At 41.4% G+C, this 26,971-nt stretch overlaps 1 protein-coding gene across 1 annotated transcript in view; it reads left to right on the top strand.

Moving 5' to 3' along the window:
- Positions 1–26,241, top strand: part of ELAPOR2 (endosome-lysosome associated apoptosis and autophagy regulator family member 2) — a 101,287-nt gene extending 75,046 nt beyond the window's left edge. Inside the window, exons 8-22 of the mRNA XM_086745463.1 lie at positions 618–706; positions 4,790–4,970; positions 5,706–5,834; positions 6,807–6,897; positions 8,063–8,165; positions 9,962–10,099; positions 10,379–10,642; positions 11,542–11,715; positions 13,211–13,400; positions 16,505–16,601; positions 17,775–17,876; positions 20,150–20,276; positions 20,702–20,880; positions 21,783–21,948; positions 24,996–26,241. Coding sequence (XP_086601589.1) covers positions 618–706; positions 4,790–4,970; positions 5,706–5,834; positions 6,807–6,897; positions 8,063–8,165; positions 9,962–10,099; positions 10,379–10,642; positions 11,542–11,715; positions 13,211–13,400; positions 16,505–16,601; positions 17,775–17,876; positions 20,150–20,276; positions 20,702–20,880; positions 21,783–21,948; positions 24,996–25,055 — 2,090 coding nt within the window. The 3' untranslated portion in view covers positions 25,056–26,241. The remainder of the gene's footprint in view (positions 1–617; positions 707–4,789; positions 4,971–5,705; positions 5,835–6,806; positions 6,898–8,062; positions 8,166–9,961; positions 10,100–10,378; positions 10,643–11,541; positions 11,716–13,210; positions 13,401–16,504; positions 16,602–17,774; positions 17,877–20,149; positions 20,277–20,701; positions 20,881–21,782; positions 21,949–24,995) is intronic.
- The last annotated feature ends 730 nt before the right edge of the window (positions 26,242–26,971 follow it).

Below are 26,971 nucleotides of genomic sequence, written 5' to 3' on the forward strand. Positions count from 1 at the left end.
CCTAGTCCTCAAAGTTCTCTTCATTCCCAGCTGTAGTTAGCAGGTGATCATCAAATAACAGGGATACAATCCATTTTTCATGGTCAAAATGCCTTCAGTTTTCTTCTTTGTAGTTGTTTTATAAGAAAGTTTTTGAATAATCAATTACTGACCATAGCACCTGCTGTCACATTTTAAGGCAAATACTTAGGGACCTGTGCCTGTGCTCATGATGGGAATGGAATTTTTGCAACAATATCTGGGGAGAAGAAAAATTGAGCCACTGTTTCAAGGAAGTTTCTAATGAGTTAGAATGTTTTTGTTCCTTATCAAGTGAGAAAATATTCCCATGCTTGGCAAACTACACTGATTACTGCTGGAAGGTGAAGGGGTGGGGTGAGGGTTTGGGTGACTCTGAATTTTCTAGTTTGATTGTACAAGCATAGATGGTATTTTCCCTGTTGCCTGGCTTCAGTTCAGGGGAACATTCATGTAGACACCATTTAGAGTTTAATTTTTTGTTCTTGTTCTCTATTTTTCTGCTGACTCACTTTAATCTCCAGATTTTAAGCTCGTTACAGTTGTTTCCAGGGACCATTTGATAGTTTAACATCCTGTTCCTCACCCTTTCATTTTAGATGAGGGATCCAGTGCATGTATAGAGCGTCCTTCATGCACAAACAAAGACTTTTTCCAGATTCATACCCCATGTGATAAGGAAGGAAAAGTAAGTAGAAGGCATTATACTATTTTTAATCTTATTCAGCTTACTGTGATCTCTTGATTTGAAAACAACGAAGGGTTTCTAGGAGTATCTTTCCCAATTGTTTTCCTAATTTTGCTTCCAGTATTGAATGTCTCTGAGGCTGTGGTCTTGTCCTTTAGCTGCCTTCTCACCAGGATTTATCCATCTGTAAAAATCTGCCTGTCATGGATCTGCTTAAGAGATCTGTCATTGTGAAATGCTAAGCTCCTTGCACTTGTGATTATCCTGACTGGGTCACTGGTGCTACTTCCATGCTCATAAAAAAGCAGGGCTGGAGCACAGGGTGAAGTACTGTCCTGGAATAAACCCAGTCTTTCCTGGCATACTTTTGGCTTGTGACAACTTGCCCTCTCCAAGCAATGCCCGTGCATGATTCAGGTGCTGCAGTCATGCACAAGAGCATGACCATACCTATTGCAGGTGGAAGAGCGCTGGGCTGCATAGGTATGATGGGTATCATGTCCTTGGTTTTAGCATCAAAGAAGAGCCCATGATCTGTCAAAATAATGGTATCTACATAGCCTGGGAGTATTCATGTGCAGCAGCAGAACTTGGCTGATAATAATGTGCTTGCTTCATGGGATGCCTCACAACACCTGGACTCTCAGTAGGTTGTTTCACCCAGAGATCTTACATCCACTGGATCTCTCAAAGAGGGACCTGCTGGTGGAGCTGCCTAGCTTTGAAGCTTTCCCGTCCTTTGTCCCAGAAGTCATGTGGGGATTTTGGTAGGATTTGGAGAAGAAACTCATATTCACTGGGATATGGAGCCCACAGAGGTGTGGACTTGTGATCAGGCCTGTTTTGTTTCTTTTCTTCCCTTTCCCATCTCTCTTAAATCTGGATGGGATGACAAGTAGTCAAAATCCATAGCACCTATAGGTTGCTGGCTGGTTGCTGGCAGGATGGAGTATTTTGAAGTCTCCTGATCAGCCAGTTCCAAAATGCAGCTGAGAGTTTGTATGCTTTAATAATGAAGCATCAGTAGGATTAGCCCAGAGCTGGCAAACTCTAGAACCTGGTCTTGACTCAGTGATTCTTGCTCTGTTAACTGCCTGTAATGACTCGAGGAACTGGCAGCAGTGTTCACTGCTACATGCCCAGGTACCGCTTTAATTGCAGCCTCCTGCAGATTACCCTGTTACTGCTCTGTGCAATTCAAGGCTCTCTAGCACTGAATAGGCTCCTACTGTCGACCCTCTTCCTGCCTCCTCAATGGCCTTTCCCTTCACTGATAGACATAATCAGAATACAAAGTGGGTCTTTCTGCACACACCCTTCATCTTCCATTTGCAACATGTGTCATACACTCAGATACTGGCTGGGTTTTCAGGTCTGCTTTCACTGCTTAGTGCTCTGCGTCTCTGGAAATCGGTCCAGGTTTGCCGTTGTCGTAGTTCAGCCCCGATCGGACCAGACTACGCAGTCTCTCTCTCACTCCCCCCACCCTCCGAGAGAACAGGGAGAGAAAATATAAGGAAAAACGGCTCGAGGTTTGAGATAAGGACAGGGAGAAATCCTTAAAGTTACCGTCACGGGCAAAACAGACTCAACTTGGGGAAAACTATTCATTTATTACTCCAAACAGCAGGATAATGAGACAGAGAACAAGATAACCTCCCCCCACCCCTCCCTCTTCCCGAGCTTAACATTATCTCTACTACCTTCCCCTCCTGAGCGGCACAGGGGGGAAGAGGGAATGGGGGTTGTGGTCAGTTCATCACATGTTGTTTCACACCGCTGCTTCATGGTTGGGGGAAGAACTCCTCACATTCCTCCCCTGCTCTGTTGTGGGGTCCCACCCCTACGCCACAGTCCTTCGTGGAACTGCTCCGGCGTGGGTCATCTCTTCCATGGGTGCAGTCCCTTCAGAACAGCTGTCCCAGCGGGCCCTCCACGGGCCACAGCCGCCTTCAGGCATCCACCTCCCCCGGTACGGGGTCCTCCACGGGCTGTGGGTGGATCTCTGCTCCTCCGTGGACCTCCATGGGCTGCAGGGGGACAACCTGCTCCACCATGGTCGTCACCACAGGCTGCAGGGGAATCTTGGCCAGGAGCCGCATTACTCCTCCCCCTCCTTCTGAACTGACCTTGGTGTCTGCAGCTGTTCCTCACAACAGGCTGGTAGATATCTTTCAGGATCTTTTTTACATTTACTCAACAGCCGTCTCTCCTTGTGATGCAGCTCAACGAGAGGGCCTGACTCTGCAGCCCATCTTCAGGCGAGCAGTGGCTATAAAGCACCAGTCTAAAGGCCTGCTGATCCGTGGCTTACTAATATGAGCCAGGTTTTTCACTGGACTTGAGATTGTTTTCTCCCTCCTGCTGTCCCCACTCCATGTGTAGAAAAGGCCCCAGGAGATTTAGGCACTTGACTCCTATTGACTCAGTATGACCTACTGAATGCTGTAAAAATCCCAGGCTGATTGCTTCAGCCCCAGTCTTGGAAAATCTCACTTACACGGCTGTGGGCACTCTCTGACCCTTTTCTCCCTGCTCAGATGCAGTAGGATTGCTTTAGTATGTACAGTGTGTCTGGGCTCTGGGCAACCACACGGGTACTTTGCTAGCTCCTGATCCTTTTTTATTTTAAATGCTGTACACCCCTAATGCTGCTGAAGCATTTCTGGAACAATACTCCAGAAAATCCTATAAATGTTCAAAAGCAGCAAGGGCAAGGTGATCCATAATGGACAGACACCACTCTGACAGCCGGAGCAGTCCCAGAGTACCTCAGCAAAGGGAGCAAAGCAGACGCAGCGTCAGTGGCCAAATTCAACCGAGGTTGCCAGACAAGTCCATAGTGGTGATGGATGGCCAATCCATCAAGTCCATGGGTCAGTGAGGATGTGGATCAGCCAGGGTACATGACCTGGCACAGGCATGACAGCAAAACAGCGCAAGCAGGGACAAAGGGTGAGAGCCTCTGCTTAAGTGCAGCTTCCAGGAGCTGGGGCCTGAGCCTGCACTGAGGCTTCTTCCAGCTTTTTTTTCAAACAGATTCAAAGATGATCAATACTTCCTGAAGAGCTTCGTGTTATCAGAGGGCTAACCTTGAGCCCAAGCAGCTTAACACCTGCAATGGCAGGGGCATGTGCTCAGGGCCCTGGATCAAATTCATAAGGTGAAATGTCCCCTGCCAAGCGCTGTACCTGTGACTCTGGGCTCAAGGATCCCTGATTGCACTGCTGGGAACAAAGGGTGGGAGTAGCCAGAGAAGGAGATGTGGCCAAGTTGAAGTCTTGCCAGTTGGATTTCTTAGCTCTGGAACTCAGCTAATTTTTATCTTGAGATATTAAACCCTTTCAGGGATAGACCCAAAGTCAGATGAAATTTGAAACCTAACTTCACGGGGTGATGCATCTCACCTAAGCCTGTTCCTGAAGAGAGACAACTTGTCTCCTCAAAGAGAGGTGATGACAGAGAGGTGATACTGTTGTGTGTGGTAACGCCAAGGACTGACTCATGTTAGCATTCATAAACTGTTCCTTACATGGTGTGGAGGGATTAGAGAGGTGTTGGGAGAGCTCCTGTGTGGTTTTGGCATTTGCTCAGTAGGTGAAAATGGCTGGAGAGAAATTGAGAACTTTTCAAAGAACAGACCAGTATGGAGAAAAAATGCAAAACTTTTGGTGTTCTCAGCCTTCCCAATAAACGGATTTTATAACGCAGAAGTTATATTTTGGGTTACTATGGTTAAAATGCAGAGATTACTTATGCAGTTAGAATTATTTATCTGATGTTCCTCAGAAATGTTTTCAGGGGAAAAATCACTGGATAAATAGGAATAAACAGTAGTCATTGTTTTAAGCTTCATATTTTTGCTTTGCTCTTAAGGTCTAATATCTTGCAATCAATTGTGAACCCAATCACTTCTATTTGCCTTCTCTGCCCTTCCCTTTATTGTCCTGGATGTGCAAGGTCTACTTTTGGCCTAAAACATTGGGAATACCCAAATTTTATTTACAAAGGGGACCTTGGCTGGTGCATCTAGTCCTAAAGCTTCCTAACACACCACGTGAATGCAGTGTCTTCTCCTTGCAGACTCAGATCATGTACAAATGGATTGAACCCAAGATCTGCAGAGAGGATCTCCCCGATGCATTGACCCTACCTCCTTCTGGAGAGAGGAAGGATTGTCCACCCTGCAATCCTGGCTTTTACAATAATGCCTCATCTTCCTGTACTCCTTGCCCACCTGGCACATTTTCAGATGGGACACAGGGTAGGAGTCAACAAAAAAATTGCTTGTGTCCCCAAAAGCAGTTGTTTGCTTGCATGTGACTCAATTTAATGATACATCATTGTAAGTCAGAGTTAATTTTGCATAAAATACTTATTAAATAATATAGAAGATAGGGAGTTTTCTCTCTGAAGTCCTTTCTTATCAGGGATTGCTGCTCTCAGTTGACCTGCTGTGTCCTGGATGCAGTTCTTGGCTGACATAAACATCCTGTCGGTTGTTTTAAGGGATTCTGAGAAGGGAATCGGAACTTTTACAGTCAGTAATTCCTCCTTACCCATTCTCCTATCTATCCCAAGTTCTTTCCTGTGAAAATCTCATTTTAAGCACTGTCTGATGAGTACCCTGCCAACACTGTGTAGCCTAAACTCTGGCTTGTTGATTCTGAGATGTGTTGGTCCAGTGGTCACCTACACCATTTAGTGGGAACTCAGGTTTACCAGTATGATCAAACCTTCAGCTGAAGCCATTAAAAAGGAAGTGTTTCTTGGAGGATCAGTTACGGATTACTTACCATGAGGTTATGATCTGCTATTTATAAAATACTTGTCTTGTTTCCACTCTTCTGGTCTTGGTAAGTCTTTGACTGTTTAATTATAAAGAAATAAATTATTTTCTTTGCTCGTTACTTGGCCCGGAGAGTAAAATGTTCTTTAAAAAACTGTTTGACATGTGCTTTGGCTGTGTGATTTCCTTTCCCGCCGTCTTGCCCTGTAGAGTGCAAAGCCTGCCCTGCTGGGACTGAACCAGCTCTTGGGTTTGAGTACAAGTGGTGGAACATCCTGCCAGGCAACATGAAGACCTCTTGCTTTAATGTTGGCAACTCAAAGTGTGATGGAATGAACGGTGAGCCAAACTCCCCGTGTTGTTACCTGCATGTCTTTTTCCTGCGCTGATCACTGTTGTAATGGAGCACCCATCAAAATGAATATGCTCTTTGCTACATGAGTCACAACACAGTTTCCCCCCTTTTCTTTAATTGCACCAGGCTTGAAATTTCCTTTACGAAGCAAAGTCACAATATCACGAAGAAGAAATAAAAAATCTCATGTATACCAGAAGAGGGCAGGAGCTGCAGCCTATATGAAGTCCCTTCAGCCAAGGACCTATCCCACCATAGACTTTGATGCATCTGAATATCCCCACTGAAAAAAAGCCCAACTATTTAACTTCTCTCTAGTTTATCTTCTTTCATGTTTTGTGAAACTATGCCCATTGAGGTCACACATAATTTGTTTGGAAAACTTAATTAAAGTCTGTGATTTTATTCATTTAGCACTCAGAGCTTTCTCTCTGCACATGTGCTAAGATAGCAGCAGAGAGCAGTCACAGCTCACCGATGAAAGCGGTCCCGTTTGGGACTTCTCCCACCTCCAGCCTTCTCAGAGAGATTTTCCTCAGTCTGATCTGCCCTGTCAGACTGGTGTAACTCAAGCTTTGGATTATACGTGTTGAGCAGAGGGGCGATGAAGTATATGCTTAATGTTTAACACACAGATTCATTGATTCATCTGTTTTAAGGCTGGAAGAGATCAGATGGATCATCCCCTTTGAGCTGCACAGTGCATGTCAGAGAATTTCAATTGCTTTGCTGATTTCAAGGTGAATTTGCCTATAAAATCAGCAGTATATACAAGTACTAAAAATGTACATTTGAAAGCTTTGTTATACTGCTCTACAGTTTATAACAGATATCTTTAAAATGTACTAAAATACTGAATTGCTTTAAAAAGTGTGATAACATAGATTTTTTTTTTGCCATGTGACCCAGAAACCATCCATTTCTTGATTTTTTTTTCTTTTCTTTATCCTGTGAAGGCTGGGAGGTGGCTGGTGATCACATCCAGAGTGGGGCAGGAGGCTCTGACAATGACTATCTTATCTTGAACCTGCACATCCCAGGATTTAAGTAAGGAACAGGATTTTTTTTTTCGTCTATTTCTCATTTACTTCTGCCTTTTACACCTATTTCACATTATCCCTGGAATGAGCAGAGTTTTCCTTTCTGAAGTGCAATGATGTCATGAATGAGAGACAAGGGGAAACTTGGATTTTATTCCTGTGTCCCCAGTCAGCCCATTGCAGCAGACAATTCTGTAAGAGCTTGATTGTTGTCAGTGTTTTCTTCAGTCTGAGATGCCAGCCAGTTGGCTGTCTAGAAACTGAGGAAAAAATATTCCTATTTCTCTGTTTCTAAATTATCCCAAAGTAACCAGGTAAGTCTGCCACAGCATGTCTACTGGCGCCTGCCCTGAAGGTGTTTTATGGAAACTCACATTACTTTGCTCTGTGGCTTCAGCCAGCCTGCACTGTCTGTGCTTCTGCTGGAGCCAGCGGAGAGATGCAGGCACCACAGGAGAACAGGACATCCCACCTCTCCTGGACCCTCAGACAGAATGAATCAGTTGCTTGAGGTGCTTGTGCCTCTTTGTTAAAAGAGTGAGCTTAGACTCCTAGCTCAGACTAGGTGCCAATTATTAGGACAGGTAAGGTATGACAAAGGGAACCTCACCCTCCCTTTGCTGTATCTCAGCTGAGGGGGTTGTGACTTCTTACACCCAATGAGCAAACCCAGGCTTTTATTTTGCAGTATGGGCAAACAGTAATGAAAATAAAAGACAAGCAAGAAACATATCTGTAGAAAGGTTTGGTGTGTTGCAGTTTACTGTTTAGTACTTTGCACGGGAGGACCCTGAATACTTCTGGTTTATACAAAACTCTTGAATGTGTCTCCCACCACTGGAGGGTAGATGCAATTAAATCGGTGTAAATCACTTAAAACACGTAATGCATTTAAGCGATAAGATTCCCTACCAATATGGTCAAATTTAGATGTTGATTGTAGGGACGGAACTGTACCATAAAGAAGTCAGACACTTAAAAAATAATCCTCCTGCGCCCAATACCCAGTGCCGAGCTGCTGTGCCAACCTGGCCTCTGCAGTTCTGCAAGGGCAGGTTTTGTGTGACAGGGCTTTGATGGTTTACCCGCGGTACGAAACGCAATTTGAAGGATTGACTGCTGCCTGTCTGGAGAGCATCTTGTAAATGTTTTGTTCCTTCTCTGTTTAACAGACCTCCGACATCGGTGACGGGAGCAACTGGGTCGGAACTGGGACGAATTACTTTTGTTTTTGAGACCATCTGTTCAGCAGATTGTGTGCTGTACTTCATGGCGGTAAGTGAGTCCTCTCTCCATGACTGAGGACTGAGCCTGGTATTCCACATGTCACTCTAATACCTCTACGTAGGTGTGATTAGTTGCACTTGATTTATTATGACTGAGATTAAGTATGACATTAGTTTAATATCTGCAGTGCCCTTGCAGGAAGGATTTAATGAATGATCTAGCAAATTTCCTGTGATCCATTCCTGGTTATCTGTTTATTTTAAAATAAATCATTGGACAGCAGAGAGCCAAATTTGACCATGTTAAACTGACTGATAAAATTATCAGTGTCTCTCGTGCAGTCAAGTTAGCCTCCAGAAGTTTAATACCATCACAAGTCAAGATGTGGGAGAGAAAGATGGGAAATGGAAAATTTGGAAATTTAATCTTGATCCTAGTGACCTAGGGAATCAGTAGGGCAGCAGACAGACATTTGTGAAAGCTGAGTGCTGTGTTTTTTACTTTTCTTGTCTGCTTATTGAAAGTCCATCAGCTGAGGAGGGTAACTGGATCTGTGACAGCTCCCTTGCCCCTTCGATTGCAAAGGGTCTTTTTTTTTTTTTTATTTAGTGGTACTTTAAAGGATTGCTCTTAATTTAAAGATAGGTAAATGGAAATTAGGTGGTAATTATAAGGAATCTGCCTTTAGTGGTAATTTAAATAATCTGTTTTAAAGGAAAAGCATCTTGCACTGAAACATTTACAGCTGATGGAGAATAAGAAACATGACCATAGACTGAACAGTTTTTTCTTGTGTAGACTTTAACTCTGTCTTATTGCCTCAGTTCTATTTCACTAGAGACACCAACAAAGTGAGTATCTGAAAACAGTAGAAACTACTTTTTTTTTTTTTAATTTTGGCCTTCCTTTTTCTGTGCATTGGTACCCACATGTTTTATACGTAAACAGAACTTCAAATCTGAAAGAACCACTGCTGAATTTGTCCTCGTAATGTTTATAACTTACTATAGGACTTTGAACTTAACTGTTGTGTGAAATAGGGCATCTTTTGGAATAGACATCCATTTTCCATTGAAGAATTGCCGGTAGTGGAAAAAAGAATTGTCCTCGTTTTGGCGGGGATGGAGTTAATTTTCCTCTCAGTAGTCGGTGTGTTTTGGATTTCACATGTGAAGAATGTTGATAAACACCCTGATGATATGAGTTGTTGCTAATGAGACCAAGGACACCGTCCTGCTTTCCAGGTCTTGTTAATGTGCAGGTGCAGGAAGCTGGGAGGGATACAGACAGAATAATTGACCCAAACTGGCCAAAGAGAGTATTCCATGCCATAACCGTCATGCTCAGTATATAAGTGGGAGTTGCCTGGAGCAGGGGCATGGATCTCTCTCCCTTTCTCTCTCCCTTTTGATCCTTTGCTTGCTGCTTGGTTTCATTTTCCGTGATTGCTGCTTGGGACGGGCTGTATTGGTCATTGGGACATCAGGTGGTGAGAAATCTTGTATTGTTCATTTTGTATATTTTAGTATCCTTATATTTTGTTATTATTGTCATTTTACTTTGCTATTTTAGTAAACTGTCTTCATCTCAACCAATGAGTTTTCCTTTCTTCCCAGTTCTCTCCTCTATCCCACTGGGGAAGGGGAGGTTGAGCAAGAAACTGTGTAGTGACTGGGGCTAAAACACAACAAGAATAAATATATTTGCTCTCCTTTATTAAATGTTAAATGCAATTGTGAATTCCTTTATGTATATTAATCTCTATGTTGTAAAACACTGATGTTTAGTGTAGTATGACCACACTTTTTGTTTTTTTAAAAAAATATTTTTTGTCCATTTTATAGGATGTTAATAGAAAAAATACCAATGTGGTGGAATCATGGGAAAGAAGTAAAGAGAAACAATCCTACACTCACATAATCTCCAAAAATGCTTCCTTCACATTCACCTGGGCCTTTCAGAGAATAAACGAGGGCCAAGATGTAAGTACTTCGTTATGTACAGGGTTTTACAACACAGCTTTCCTTGGACACTCACCACCAGAGCTCTTGTCCTTCATTGAAGCTCACAGGCTTCTTGTAAAGGGTGGGCGGCTGTCACCATGTAGTGTCCCTTGAGAGGCAGCTGTGGATAAACCATCCATCTTGAAAGACAGGGACGTGTAGAAGTCAATCCCTGAATTGATGATTTTGTGTGCCACGCTTTGGGTAGTGTGCAATGATGTGATGACACCAGAGTGGTTTCCTTGGTTCTTGTTCCAGAGCAGACAGTTCATCAATGACATGGCAAAGATCTACTCCATCACAGTGACCAATGCAGTGGATGGAGTTGCCTCTTCTTGCCGGGCCTGTGCGCTGGGCTCTGAGCAGTCTGGCTCATCCTGTGTGCCCTGCCCAGCGGGACACTACATCGAGAAGAAGACTAGCCAGTGCAAGGAGTGTCCGGTCAACACCTTCCTCTCCATCCACCAGGTCTACGGCAGGGAGGCCTGTATCCCATGTGGGCCTGGCAGCAAGAGCAACAAGGTACAGGAACTGAATGCTTCTGATATAGGGTAGCTTGGGATATAGGCACTCAAAGGGCCACTTTTAGTCCTTTCCTACAGGTATGAGCCTTGTGAGCACTGAAGTATAATTATAACCAACGATCCTATTCTTCCACATATGTCTATAGTCTAACTTCTGTTTGTAAATATGCAATAAGAAGATAAAATTGACCACACTGGCTCAAAAAAAGTTTAATTTCAAGAAGTTGGATTGGGGACAATGTAAGAGCATATACATTACTTCCACCTAAAACTATCCCAGACTCCTGCTGTTTTAAACTCAGAGACTTCCTCAGCTGGATGATGTTTGTGTCTTTTCAAACCTGTAACAAATTCCTCTTATATGAAATTGCCCTTAAGCCTAGATAAACATTTATCATGTGTAGCATCCTTTGGCAAGGAGCTGCACAGGGACTTGAAGAACTGCTCCATTTTGTTATTTTTTCTGCCTTTCTCCAGCTGGATTCATATCTTGTCCCTGTTTCTGGAGCTGTTTCTTGTGTTTCCTTTGCAAGACACAAGTGTAGCTGAGGCCATGTTCTGGTCTATCTACAGGGCTTTAAGTGGGGACATTGGGATCCTAAAAGCTCCCACAGCGTAACAAAGCAAGAAACTGCATTTTCTTGTCTAATGCAGAGGACAACAGAAAGGCCAGCCATAGGGAACGTTAAAATCCTGATACATGATTGCAAGGGAAAGGGACTGAAACAGGAATGGGAATTCTCCCAAGGGAAAGGTGAATTACAGGAATAGACAAATTCCCCTCCATACTGAACAAGGAAAGCAGTCCTGTCTGCACCTCCTTGTTTTAACTCCCAGGTGAATGGTTTGCTACTGGTCCACAACTGCTCTTTAACGGAATCCTCTCCTTCTCTGAAGGACCACTCTGCCTGCTTCAGTGACTGCCTGGTGTCGTACATCAAGGGTAACCAGAGCCTGAATTATGATTTTAGCAACCTCAGCCAGGTGGGCTCACTGATGAGTGGACCCAGCTTCACCTCCCGAGGGACCAAGTTCTTTCACTTCTTCAACATCAGCCTGTGTGGGAATGAGGTGAGCTTAGCTGATGTTGAGAGTCGGTGGGATTAACCAATCTGCTGCCCAGGCTGATATTTCTGTGGGATCATACTGAGAAAGGACGAGGACTCCCCTGCAGCTGAGCTGTCACCAACACTGTGCAAACGCTTTCCTCTGATTCTTGGTCGGCAGTGCAAGAGGACTTTTGAGCAGTCAAATGATTTTTCCAGAGTGGAGATAACAATGTTTTAGGCATAAGTAACACTCAGAAGAAAAATTTTGTCACATCCCTTAGTTCTTTTCTGCCTTCAAGCCACTTGAGTCCCAAGCCTGACCATTTGGGCTGGCACCAAGGAACTCAAGAGAAGAGTCTGAGTCTTTCAGTTGCGAGCTTCTTTCCATATGTTTCCCTCATGACATGGCTGGAGGTGTTGCTGTCAGCAGAGCCCCTGGTCACCCTGCTCTCTGCCAGTGGTCAGGGTGCCTGTTGCTGATTTTGACTCCAGTCTTTTAAGGTGGTGGAAAAATGTGTTTAGTCTGTAAGTGCAAACAGTCTCTGCCCAGAGTCAGAGTTTTCACGTCTGGGGTTTGGAGTGTACGAGAGCATGTTGTCACATAGATAAACTGAAGTTTTGGAGCAGTGCCGGTGATGTGTATTGTCCCATAAAAGTCAATGTATGTAGTTGATGTTCAGCCCTGTAAAGTTCTGAAGTCTCTTTCCCATGTACATGAGAAATGCATGAGTTTGCACCATGAGTTTGCATGAGTTGAGACAAATGAGTAGTCACAATTCTTTACAGTGTTTTGCTTACTTTTGGACTAAAATATGTTTTTATGTACTCTCCTGGATTACAGCTGCTGATAGCTAGGTCCACAAAGGTACAGCTATGTGCCATCCGCTGTGGATCTGGTCTTCATTTTCCCAAATTACAGTGGTGTTACAGCACTACCAATCATACGATTAGGTCCTGACTGCTTGGCATTTTGTCAGGACTGAGTCTAGTGATTTGTCTTTCATTGCTGTTGCTCTGAGATTCTCCACTGGTCTGGACATGTGACATTAATGCAGCCCTGAAGGCTATAGATCTATTTAGGGATTTCATGTATTTGTGCTTTGAGAATATTTTATCTGGATTAAATCCCAAATAAAGAGGTATTAAATATATTATTTAAAGGCAAGGGAAATACGATTTTCCTTTGCAAGCCATTTTATTGTGCTCTGCAAGTAAACACCATGCTGTCAAGATAAACAAAGAAGAGTGCTTTGTAGCACGGGTTTCTGATAAAACACAGACCATTGGTGACATCGTGTTTCTGGGTCTGTACCAGGCTTTAATCAGAGCTTTCACAATGGCATAGTTTGTTGTTGCAATTTGTCCCTCTCATGATAGAAACATCAAGTTGTTTCTAAGGTTCAGGAATGAAACTCATCCAGTTTGCAATCAGAAAGTTTGCAGTCTCTCCTTTCTCCAACTTCTTCATGTCCTGTCAACAACCAACAGCTTCCCCATTTTTTCCTGATTGTCCACAGGGGAAGAAGATGGCTATTTGCACTGACAATATCACAGATGTTACTCTGAAGGACATGGTTGCAGAATCAGAAGATTTTTCCAACTTTGTGGGAGCTTTTGTCTGTCAGTCCACCATCATCCCGTCAGACAGCAAGGGTTTCCGAACAGCCCTGGCTCTGCAATCCAACAGCCTTGCCGACAGGTTTTTAGGTACATGGTTTGTTTTCTGCATGTTGTTATCATGGTTGTACTCTCATGTATTTAGGGCTGCGGAGTAAATCCTCAGCTCAGCTGTGCTGCATTACCTTGGGAGAAGAGCAAAGGGGTAGCCCAAGATTCAGTTCACTTTGTCGCCTGCTGTGAAGCAGATGTGGACAGATGCCATTGCTTTTTGCTGGTTTCAGTACAGCTGATGGATGGAGGAGAAGAGTAACGGCTCCTCTCATTCTTCATTTTTGATGCCCATATTACTTACTCTTCCCTGTGTTTAGTCGAGTGGGTCCCATGGTGCACAGCATTTCAGCACAAAAATCTGGAGAATGTAATTAAAAAGCACTAGTTTTCTTTCATGTTTCCTATCCACCTCATGCAGGGCAAGACCAAGCATTGTAGTAGTCACATTAGTTCAAGTGTTTCTGCCCATGCCGAGTCCTCACTTGGGCAATTTCAGAGGAGGAAGCTGGTGCTGGGACATAATTAGGCGAGGAATGGGAAGGCATAGAGCAGCATCGGGCCATACACATAATTAAGTCTTGCATTGCTCCAGCTCACAAGTTTCCGGAGTCTGAGGCCAGATTAGACAATGAAGTCATTTAGTCTGCTCACCTATCCATTACAGGCACTGAGTGTTCGTACTTTCTCCCTGGCGCTGAGCCCAGAAACTCATGTTTGACAAAAGTACGTCTTTGGAAGAGCATTCAACCTGGACTTATAAGACTGCCAGAAATAAAAGCTTTGCCACAGACATTGGTATTTTTTTCCACTGGTCAAACACCATCTCTGTATTTTATTTCAAAGCAGACTTCTTTCCTGTTTGAATTTGCCTGGCTTCAGCTTTCAGCTCTTGCTTCTTGTTATTCTTTCTCCATTTCATACCCACGTTTTCCTCCTTGGAGGAATATTTTGTGTACTGGAATCATCACACCCTCCTCAGTCTGCTCTTCTGATAAACTAAGTAGACCAAGTTTGTCTAAGTCTTTTGCTATCTTGCATTTCTTTCAAGTGTCAGAATAATTTTAGAGACTCTTTCTGCAGCCTCTGTAACTGACTATGTTTTCTTAAAGCATGGGCACCAGAATGGAGTAGTATTCCAGTATTTAATTCACTATAATGGCAATAAAAAATAACTTCCGTATTTGTATTTACATACAAGGATGGAATCCATGAGTCCTTCTTTCTCCAGATTCATGGGATTTCATGATGGCTTATTTGATCTGATGTCCACTCTAGATCTTTTTCAGAGTTACAGTTTCCAAGGGAAAAATCTCTCTTCCTTAGACTGGCCTTTATCCCTTGCTGCATTTGTGTGCACTAAAATATCTTTAGTTTGATTGTGCCAAGTGAACCAAGTTGCTCTGTGTTTTATTCCTGTTCCTCTTAATTTTTGTCTCATCTACATACTTTACCAACAGTGATTATGTAGTTACTTGCAGATCCTTGATGATAATCTTGCATTTTGAGATTCCAATATCAATGCCTAGAGAAGCCTGGAGATATTCCATGTTTGATGACAATTTCCCATGGCCAGATAATTTTGTAATTAGTTAAATAATTTTTAATCCAGAGTGTGCGCTTAATTGATATTACACTGCTAACTTTTTAATTAGAATGTCATGTGGTAATTAGCGAAATACTTGACAAATTTACATAATTTTCTTTAGCAAACAAATTCATCAGCACTCAAGGAATGAAAACATATTTGTTCAACAAGAGCTGTTCTCCATAAATTCATGTTGACTGCCACTCATTATGCATCTGTTCATTAACTGGAACCCATCTTCCACTTACCATTCTTGTTATTTTACATCGTTGTGTTAGCCACGTTGTAATTTGGTTCACCATATCCCCCTGCATTGGTCTTCTGATATTTCACTATCATTAAAAGCTCTATTAAAGGTCACTCTTAGGTATGAGTGTACTAGTTTATAAGCATGCATGCCAAGTAGATGCTAGTATCCTCACCTGCCACTGAAGGAATGAGGTGTTCAGTCACTGTCTTGGAAAGCAAGGAGACAGTCTTTTTTTTTTTTTTCCAAATACAGAGAAAAGATGTCAAGCACTTCTGCTGCTTTTTCCTTATTACAATTGTCGCATTTTAAAATGGTTGAAATTTACCTTTACTATCCATAAGATGTAGTTTTATTTCTAGTATTTCTAAAAAAGCTCCAAACTTATAATTTTCCTAGGGCTGCCAAACACAGGCTTTTCCCTGAAGTCTTTAACATCTATTATCATTTTTCTCTAACTCCTAGCTTCTGATTTTATTTGATTCTCTATTCCCTTTTATTTAAGCTTGTGCCAATGTTTTTATTTGAATTGCTCTTTTACCGCTGTTCTGATCCAAGGTGGACTCTTAGTCAAAACTGTTGTCGTTCTTGAGAGAGTCCTTGCAGCTTTTTAGCCATATAATTAATATCCTCTGAAGAATGACATATTTTTCACATGTGATTTTGCTTCTAGTGTTCTTACTTTTGAGAAACTTTGACATGCCATCTCTACAGCACTGCATATTGGATGGGCATGTTCTCTCATTGCCTCTGTTGAATATAATAAAGTCCCTAGGAGCTATCATCACCAACCTGTCATTTGTTCCAAAATGTGGCATCAAGGCTTGCCTACAACTCCATAATCCTTCTGAATCTTGTCATTGCATCTTTCAGTTTTTCTCCCACAGTACTGCAGATTGCTCAGGATGTGACATGGTTATGATGTGTTAAGGTTATGCATTCAAGTCATGTGCTTTGAGCAGTTGCTTGAATCGGGTATCTTCAGCAGTCCTTTCCCAACCTAAATTATTTTATCATTCTGTAATATCCTGTGATTGCTTCAAATTCATACAAAAGAGTAAAACTTATTTACAATAGTGTTGTTTAATTATTTGTTTTCTTTTGTTATGTCTATAAGAGGAAATCAGACTGTATGAGGAACATACAAATCTGTGAAGTTTAGTTAGAATAAAAGAAAGTGTATCATGTATGGTAATGTCATTAAATGCTATTGAGATCCATACCTTTCAGACTCATAAAATGTTATACGTGAACCCCTCAAAAATCTATTCTTAGCTTTTTCCTTGTTTTTCCTTCCCAAATTTTTAGGCGCTACTGTTGAAACAACGCTGGAAAACATTAGTATCAAGACAGATATGTTTCCTCCCTCTCCAAGCAAAATACCTGATGTGCATTTCTTTTACAAGTAGGTAAAAATACTGTTTATTGCTATGTCGTATTTCTTCACTTGTTTAAAGGAAACTAAATCTGTGAGGAGAGATCTTTAAGACACTTTTAATCTTGATCACTTTAACCAGTATCTAGCTGATATTGATTGGCATGTTGAAGAACATCTTATGAAATCAACAAACACCGTTTATGCAAATCTAAATTACACTTAATCTGTAGAAAGTGGTAGCAGAGCTTTGATTCATCCAAGTGCCACTTCCAGTGTCGTGTTTGTCATATGGCTTTGATATGTCCACTTCCCATTGCAAATTTTCTTTCACATTCATTTGTATTTACTTTGTTGTTATAAAAATGAACTAATCCAGGTTAAAAATAATTATTCCAACCTGCACATTTGCCAGTATGCTTTTCTATTCTTCACTTTCCTAGTAAAAAGAATACCTCAGCTTGGGTAAGAACTAGCTTGAAGAGCACCTCAATTAAGATGTCTACATGTGAATTGGGTTTCTAAGCTTGGACTGTGGAGCTCATGAGGCTATTCAGCTGATCTTAAGGCACATATCTATATTTGTTCTACTGATTGGCTCTCTGTGTTGTGTTGGCTTTAGTGATAGATCTTAATTGGCTATAGCACTTCATGCATATATGAATACTTAAATTATGTGTGTAATTCTGCAATCTGAAGCCCACACCAGTGACCCTACTTTGAGTATATTATGAAGTTAGTTTGCAATGTTTATCCTGTCAGAATAATGTTGATTTTTTAAATCCCTTTTGCCTTGTGCTGTTTCAGGACAGTGTAGTTCCCATGTTACTAGGTGAGGAAGGAGCCATCATAAACTCTCCAGCAGAGAGACCAGCACCACAGCACCAACCACAGCACCTGCAATTCTCTTTTCCAAACATTCTGTTCTGTTTTGTGGGCAGATTTATTCCTTGACACAGCAGAATTCAAACTAGCTAGAAAGACAGAACAGTTCTGAGTTGCGTCTCAGTGCACTTTGGGATTTAAAATAAGTGGTGAAACCTACTCTGCTTCTGTTTCTTCCAGCTAACAAAGGCAAAAGTGATGTGGTAAAGGATATTTCTTCAGTATTGCAGTTGCATGAATGGACAGAGACCTATGAAAAAGCAACACGTATTTACTGTAGTGGAAATGTATTACATTTCTCCTCTTGTTTGACATTAGGTCTTCAACTGTGACAACCTCCTGCGAAAGTGGCCGTGCAACTGTTGTGACAATGAGATGCAACCCTAACAAACCAGGCCAAGGAGAGCTTTCTGTGCCCAGGTATTTAAGTATTTGTAACCTAGTAGTGCCAAAAAGCCTTTTCTCCTCAGGTAATCTTTACGAAACTCATTAGTAATTTTATACTTAATAGCAATGAGGAGTGCTGTCTCCCTCATTAGCCACCCAGGGGGTCTCACTCGTTTTCTCCTAGGTGAAGGACGTGTGTGTCCATCCCCTCCCAGCAGACCAGCTGCTTTGTAGTTAGGCTGCGTGGTGAGAGAGGTTAGAGCTAGGGCAGGTTGTTCCAAGCTTAATGCCAAAAGAAAATGTAGAGATGTTTTCTTGTCTCCACTTCTCCTTGATTTTAGTTCCTTATTTTGATCTTTGGCCTCCTGATTAGAACAGACTAGTTGAGGCTTTGAGAGGTAGTTTTTCTTCCTTGATCTACAGCAGTGGCTGTGGACAAAGTGACTTTTTTGACTGTCCTAGGAACTATGAAATCTGCTATTGCAAAGCTTATGTGAGCCCTGACTAGTTCAAGTTCGATATGTAATTATTTACGTGTCTCGTCACTCCAGTTTGTATCCCTGACCCCTTGTACCAGTTGTGTTTAATTTGCCTGACCTTTTTTTAACCTTCGCTCTGATTCAAGTGATTCCAAAAAGCCTATTTCTTCCAAAGTCCTGTTTGTACCTGCACCTGGAAAGCTGCAAAGAAAAAACAGTGAAATAATTAATTCTATTACTCTTTAGCAACACCCTGTGATTCTTCAGAAGTTCCCCTCAGCTCTGATAACCCTCCTCTTTGGCTGTCAAGGCCCATCTTTGTCTGGACTTTACTATAAATCTCCTGATAGCCCTCTCATTCATTCTCCTTCCCAAAAGTTAAGTGCTCTTCCCAAAAGCTAACAATGTGAGAAGTGTGGGATCCTCTTTGATCCCTGTTTCTCTTCGGAAGTGGGAACAATGCTCACCTGAATGAAAGCGAAGAGGGATCTACTTCACAGGGGATGGATGAGTGATTGATATTTGAACACCTTTGGAGATGCTTACCCCAATTTCTTAGGGACCTGACACACTGCAAATTATGCTGGGCAACAAGCCACTATCTGTCAGCTGCTGTGTGAAAATCCTCCAGGTGTCCTTTCTAGTGTTACAGGTTAAACCTGATATCAGCTGTGGTAACTCACCAGCAGTGAGTAATCTACCTTGCTCTTAAAAGTGCAAGCATGGACAGAAACAGCACAGAGCTGACATGATGTACCTTATTGCAGTTCTTGTTGACTTCTCCCTTGCTAGCCTTCTTTGATTATCTCAGCAGTCAGACAGCTATTTTCAAACAGTGAGGTATCTGATACATGTCAAATAATACTGCATGTAGCTCCTTGATCCTCCAGACATGGTGTTTAGTATCACATGAAGTTACAGTATAAGGTGAAAGAGGTTGAAGAGAAAGGTCTGTCAAAGCTCTTGCCATGTACCTTGAAAAAACGTTCCGTAATCTAGAGAGGACAATTGTCAGTTATTCAAATCAGGATAAGTCAGAATGGACTTTTTAGAGCTTTGGATTTTTCAGTCCTTAAGATCAGGGTAACAGATTTCTAGATGATATAGGAAAAAAAACCCTTTAAATCCATTTTTCTGTATGGATATATTTCACACTTACATGACCTAGCTTCTTGCATGGACTTTTGGCCACTGCTGCTGTTAGACCTGATGTAATTGTCAGTAACAAAAGCTGCGTGAAAGTCCTGCCATTACCAGTACAACTTTGTTCTGCAGCCTGAATACAAAATAGGATCATTAGTCTTTCCTAGACTAAGAGAAACTGCTATCTCTTCATTAACTGGTGAACATCCTTCTAGTAATTAGCCATGACAGGACAAGTCCATTCCATATGGACAAAATCACCCAGACATCATTAGAACAGAAGGAACCAGATAGCAGCATTCTTGTGGAGCAGTTACCCAGTGCAGGAGAACAGTGATGGAAGTGCATGCTGGGCAAACCCGTGCTGGTGAAATACTGGAGTGGTTCTTCTGGTCTCCAAGGCTTGCTTCTTTCTCTTCTCTTCATTGTCAGTGCATGAGTAGCACTCACTGCCAGGAACTGGACTGTTATTTTAGACCTTTGACAATCCAACATCTGTTTTCACTTGAGAAAGCATTGTACAAACTGGGAAAAATTCTTCACCCAGATTTTTCCATCTGCTGACTTGAGGATGTTTACCCATTTGTTATACTTAGCAGTACCAATCTTCAGCAGCAGAATGCAGAGTGAGTATGCAAACCCCAGAGTGTCATAAGTGATAACTCAGCTTTACTCTCCTCCTAGCTCATGCCCCGCGGGCACCTGCGATGGATGCACTTTCTACTTTGTATGGGAAAGTGCAGAAGCTTGCCCTCTCTGCACAGAACAAGACTACCATGAGATCGAGGGAGCCTGCAAAAAAGGATTTCAGGTACAGGACCCAGGAGGATTCAGAATTTCAGTTCAGAAATTTATCCTTCCTTGCTTGCAATTTTTTTGCTGCTGCCTTCTCTAGCCAAATATTAGGAAGTGCTTTCACAGGTTCAGAACTGTCCTGTTGATCAACAGCTCCAACGTAGGCACAACACATTCACAATTGCTGTCCAACCCATATTGTGCCAGGTGAAGAGCAATACAGAAAAGGAAATCCTTTTGCCATATCTGAACCTGCAGACACAATCAAGAGGACAATTGAGTACACAATTTGACTCCTAGAGTCTGAAAACATTTACTTTCAATGAAACGATGTCTAACCTTTCTATCTCAAAACAGCTTTTTTTTTCCTCAGCTCTAAATAGTTCTCTCTTTTCCTGTGAGCAGCTCACTTTTTGGTGTTTTCTGCTTTCTGTTTGAAAGGAAACCTTATATGTATGGAATGAGCCAAAGCATTGCATTAAAGGGGTTCCCTTGCCAGAAAAAAGGACCAGCACTTGTGAAACAGTGGATTTTTGGCTAAAAGTTGGAGCTGGTGTTGGTGCTTTCACAGGTGTTCTTCTCATAGCTTTGACCTGCTATTTCTGGAAGAAGAACCAGAAGTAAGTACTCTAAATTGTATTCCATAAAAAAGTAAGCTAAAAGTTTGATGTAGTGAACAGAAAGACTTTCCATGGATCTGACCTTATGACAATGTTGATGACAAATGCCATGTTGGATCAGTCCTTTAATCCAGCAAGTTGAGGTTTCTTCTGCCAACAGTGGCTATCAAAAATGCTAGTGAGGAAAGTATAGAAAATCTGCAGTAATTTGTTATGACATATTGTCTCAACAGGAACTATCTTTTTAACCCCTGAGAATTTGAAGTTGACTTTAGGTCCTGAAGCAACATGGCTTTTTCAAGGTCTGAAGACCACAAGATATATTTTCAGTCTAATTATAGTCCCTTTCAGCTGGGTTAAAATAAGGTTCTTGACCGTATATTGCTTAGGTCTATTTTGGCAGGACGTGTCTGGTACACAGTCAAAAGATCCCTGCTTTTCAAACTGAACATAGTGACTGTTCCCCATCCCCATTGTCCTCTGTTTCCCAAATCTCATGCCTTAAACTTTCAAAATGTGATTCCACTTCCATGGGATTTCATTGCCCCATAGCAATGAAATGCTTCCCCAAATCCAGGCTCCTCACCTCTTGATGCCTCCTACCACATGCTGTTACACATGTCTCTCCTCTCTCCCATAGCCTCCTTGGACAGGAGTGTGATGCAGATTCTGATACAGGCTGAAGTCAGACCTGCTGTTGCCCTAACCGGTACACAGGTCACACTTCTTCATGCAGGAAATCTTTTTGACCTATTTATGATCTTTTGGGAAAACATAGCCCTACTTTCCAGTAAATACCTCAGGAACAACTATGTGGAAGGACTGCAGATAATTTAAATTACAAAAACCTTGAATATGAGACATTTTAAAAAATCTGTGCTTGTCTGGCTTTGTATCTTCAGACTGGAGTATAAATATTCCAAATTGGTGATGACAGCGAACTCAAAAGAGTGCGAGCTGCCAGCTGCTGACAGCTGTGCTATAATGGAAGGAGAAGATAATGAAGAAGAAATAGTCTATTCAAATAAGCAGTCACTGCTGGGGAAGCTCAAGTCCTTAGCAACAAAGGTGAGTAGTAATTACTACTATTAGTACTAAAAATAATTATTACCTTTATTTATGATTGGACGTGATGAGGCTGTGATGCTAATTTGCACAGTGCCCTGTGCAGCCTCCCACGCACACATCACCCAGTCCATAGTCAGTCTGCTGAAATCCACGGTATGGGTAATGATAAGAAATATTGCAGGATGTTGAGTAAATGCTCCCTCTTTTGCAGAGAGATTTCAGTAGCATTCCTTGTTGTACAGATGATACCTAAAAAGAGCAGTTAATGCTGAGGGGAACTTCTCTTCCCAGATTCCTCCCAAACACTTCCATTGCTGAGGGAAATACAGTGGTTATAGATACAGAAAATTAACATTGGGAACATAGCCACCAGCCAGCTGCTTGCAGCTCACCTGAACTGGCTTTGTGGCTGACCTGAGAACCATAATTTTGGGTACTATAGGGTTCAGTCAAAGAGGTATCAGCCACAGCCTGCTACCCAATACAGCAACCTTCTCCATTTCAGTGGGAAGCAACAGCAAAAAGCATTTTTTTCTGCAGCACGTGTGATGCGGGTTGTTGCATGTCTCAATTCACAGCACAAAGGTCTTTGGTGTCCTTTGAACACTTCTGAGAGGAGCAACAGAGGACCTTCATGGTAGATCCGGCAAGCACTTTGGTCTTTGTTCCAAGTGCCGAGGAGTCAATGGGAAGGGTAGTGTCATCTCTAAGGGAGTCCAGCTGCGTCATCTATTATGATCTGGATAAAGGTGGATGACATATACCCTTTCAAACAGTTTTGCTGAAGTGGATTTTTTTCAAAATAGGAAGGTTTCTTAAAAGATCATAGTAAAAATTTATTTTTAAAAGTGACCGTCTTGTTTCTTGTCCAAATAATATTTCAGAATGTTGAATTTTGAGATTTTTTCTTGTATTCCTTTTTTCTCCTGTCTGTGATCGACTGCAATGTAATTAAATCTGTGTGCCTCGTTTCTTTTCCCTTATATTTGTCTTCTCTTTTTTCTTTTACTTTTTTTTTTTTATTAGACTGCTGTCCTCTTTCTATGCTACCTGCTCCCCAGATCGCCCTTCTAGGAGATGTTACCATTACACAGCTAATATGCGGAACTTTCCCTTGACCCCAGCCTGACTATTTGTCTTGCAAAATCAATATTGTTCCCTGTGGAAAGGGGCAGAAATTCAATATTAATTCTTAATTCAATATTAAGAATATTGAAAATGTAAATAAAATCAAATGACATAAAATTTTGTGGTGGTGTTGCAAAAATGGAAGTTGATTCCATTTTGAATCCTATAGGGATTGACTTTGAAACACTGATGATGTTTTTTTGTCCGTGAAATGGCTTGGCTAGCTGTCGCTGAGCATAATGACCAGTGCAGCTGGTAAGGGTCATGTTTTGCTGTATGCCTGATAACTGTGAAAGCTTTGCTGACTCCATTTGCAGCACCAACCACTGTCTCCTTCCTGATTAGAGGTATGGAGACGAGACCGTGGGAGAAGTGTTTTTTTTTTTTCTCTTTAATGTGAACTTTAGTACTTTAATATTCAGACCACTCGAATGCCTGTTTGGATTCAAAAAGAGTTTTTTAAAGTTCCCATATCCATTGTAGCAGACTCCCTGAGTATTCTCTCCTTTTCAAACAAGGCTGTCAGATATTTCTAAGCTGGTTTCTTTTTTTCCTGCTAGATAATTATAGCTGGCAAACTCAGCTTCCAGTACCTCGTTAGCTTAGTGCAATCTGTGTCCTGTATCCCTGCAGATAACTGGAATTTAATGTATATTTCTCCAAAACAAATGTTAATAGGCATCAGTTTTCATTTATGCAAAAGAGAGGAAATTAATCTCCTGCTGCATATGCATGTAAAATATAGAAAAAATATATGGAGGAAAATGGGAGAAAAAGAGGAGAAATGTAAACTGAGAGATAAAGAAAAATCTGAAGTATCCTAACTGTATGGATAGCTTTAGGCAATGGCATTTCTGTGAAGCAAACCATCTCATGAAGCTATCAGTGGTTTTGAGTACACGAGGAGTTCAAGGCTAGACCTGAAATATAGAAAGAAATGACTGCTATTTTTAATGAGAGTGTAGAAGTTAAGGAATTGTGAAACTGCTTCAGATTGGAGGTTGTTCTAGTTCCATGTATTGTCTCCGGCATAACGATACCAGCTCCTTCAGAACAAGAAACACATACTCTCCAGTAGGAAAGTGTAGGACAATTTTCTCCCCTGCTCTTTCTCACATCTGCACAGGCTGTCCTGATCTCTGAGGGAGATGGCTTTAAAGATCAGATCATGAGGTTAGTATAACACAGTTTCCAAACTGTTTGTGTACATCAGCAAGTATAAAAGGTAGGTACACGAAGCAGGAACCAGCATTTTCTAGTGAGTAGTTGTGTTAGGGCTCCTTCATTCGTTGCTTCTGTGTGGACCATTGGGTTGTTCACACATGCAGTAACGTGTACATCCACACTTCTCACCCTGATGCCGGCTGGCCAGATGGGCTAGACTGTCACCCAGCAAATAAAACCAAAGAAAACTCAACCCTCCAGCCCTGATTTTTAAGAAGGCAGAGGATTTGTAGACTCTTTTTGTCCTGTGTGTCTCCTAGAGGAGGAGTTGTGGTAGGAATCCAGGAACGAGGCAGTGTTTACATTCGCAGACTTTGCTCCAAACATTTTATTTACTGTAGGAAACACATTAATAAGTAATAATAACCACAGATATGATTACCTTGCAATTCCCCAGCTCTGACTACCTGTCCTATACTATAAGTGTAAAATGCAAACTTTCCCTGTACCCTCTAAAGCAAGTACCGTGAACAATATATGTGGCATAATTTTGTTGATTTTGCAAATTTTTACAGAATTAGTAGTGTTATTGAATAATAAAGAGTCAAACTGTACACTTAATGACTGTGGTAGAAATAAGATGAAGTCTTTGGCAAAGGCTGCTCTGGAGATAGTAAGAGAAGAACTGACTGTATTAACTGTTGGAGGAAATTTGAGGAATCCCAGTTGATGGGAACCTGTCTTTTCCATTGCAGGAAAAGGAAGATAATTTTGAATCTGTTCAGCTGAAATCTTCAAGATCCCAGAATATATGAAGAATTAATGCTGCCTTCAAAGAAACAAACCTAATTTCTATTTTTACAGGACCATATTTTAAACATATTCTGGCACACATTGTAGTGGTGATCTTGGTGAGAAATGCTTGGCCATTTAGGAGGAAATAAGACAGGAAGCAAACCAGAAGATTGGATTGCCTTACCATGTGATTGAGTACCTTGCCAAAAAAAGAAAGCAGACGCTTGGATTCCATACTGGGAATGAAATTCAACTCAGGAAGAGATATACATACTGCAAATAATATGATTTTTTTTTGCATTCACCTGGGCATCACTCAGGCATGCCATATGATTTATAAGTACCTTTCATTTCCTATCACTCCTACGTATATTCATAAGAAATTATTTTCAGAGAGGCCTGAAACCTCCTGCAAAGGTTGCGTATTGTCCTTCGGTAGCATAACTACGAGTCTGAAAATCAAAATTGTGAATGGTACTCAGTATGAGCCTCAGGTGAGTTTGGAAAATACTTTTGATTTTAATGCTTTGAAGGGCTGAATGGTCTGTGTTGGCCTCTAATACAAGAGGCATGGTGTTGCACCTGCAATTGACCCCCTTCCAATGCCTAAGTCATAGTCTTCAGGGTTGGAGTAAAACCTGCTGCTATTAAGTTTAAATGTGTTAACTGCTGTTGTATGAATTGTAGATCTGGGCCCATGAGTTGATAGGTAGTAGCAGGCTCAAACTCTGTAAAGAGAAGGAAAGTGATACCTACAGTGCAAGCTGCACTTATCCCTCTCTGTGGAAGCTTGTCCTTTCAAGAGAGGTTGTTGGCAGTTTCAATACCCTCCCTTGAGCTGCCAATATGTCACCTCTCCATTTGTTGCAAACAAACAAATCTTGAACTCTGGAGGTAAAGCAAGAATCTCTACTTCTGGAAATCAGGGATCAACTTTGTCACTTGAGAGGCTTATTAGAAATACTCAGCCACCTTTATTCCTGGACCCACACAAGGAATGAGGGCAGATGCCCAGCAGAGCTGAGCATGGGTTATGTACTTGTGCAGCTCAGCATCTAAATGCTTTCTGCTGTCAATGCAAGTCCCTGCTTTGGAAGAACGGCACAAAATGGTGCCTTGAAAACTGGAGGCTAGGTGGGCTTTTTTGTAAAATCAGCCACTTTATAAGCGTGTGATCTTCATAATGTCCACTGTAATAATTTCCTGAAATTCTGAAACTTAGGCAAAAAAATATTTGAATAAAATTATGCAAGGCTTGTATAAAGGTAAGAGAAAATGAGGAATGATTCTTGTATTGACCTCTGGTCAGACTCATATTTCCATGATAGCAAAATTATATGAATTTTGGAATGCATCAAAGCCAGAAAAGACACATGGGCAGAAATGGTCTTTTTACTATTAAAAATATAGATTTTTGATTTTATATGACTGAGCTAGATCTATCAATAAAAGAGGGCCCACTTTTAAGTAAAATTTAAATTAAACTGAATTTTCTGCACCCTAAATATTTTATAATACTATAGATGTGGACAAAAATTTGATGAAGTTCAGATTTTTTTTTTCTTTAGGGAAAATTCAGTTCATTTTTTTTTTTCTATCTCCAGTCAAAGAACACAGGCTTTACTCTTTTGATGGGAGATACTTCAGACATCTTAGCTGAAGTGGTGTACATTTTTTGTTGTTTTTGAAAAGGCACTTCACTTTCCCAACAAAGATTTTTATGGAGTATTGTTGAATGTATATTAAATACACATTCCTTTTTGTATATTTTGTAACATTGCACACTTATTATTGTACATTGTATTTGTTGTCATGATGTCATTTATATATGGTTGTCAAAGATGATATGCTCACAGAGTAAATGGTTATGGCTTTGGGATTTCACTTCTTGGATCTTTTATGAAGCGGCTTTTATGTTGTTGATTTTTATTCAACT

The sequence above is a fragment of the Chlamydotis macqueenii genome, chromosome 1, assembly GCF_036417535.1.
Source record: "Chlamydotis macqueenii isolate bChlMac1 chromosome 1, bChlMac1.mat, whole genome shotgun sequence".
NCBI lineage: Eukaryota > Metazoa > Chordata > Aves > Otidiformes > Otididae > Chlamydotis > Chlamydotis macqueenii.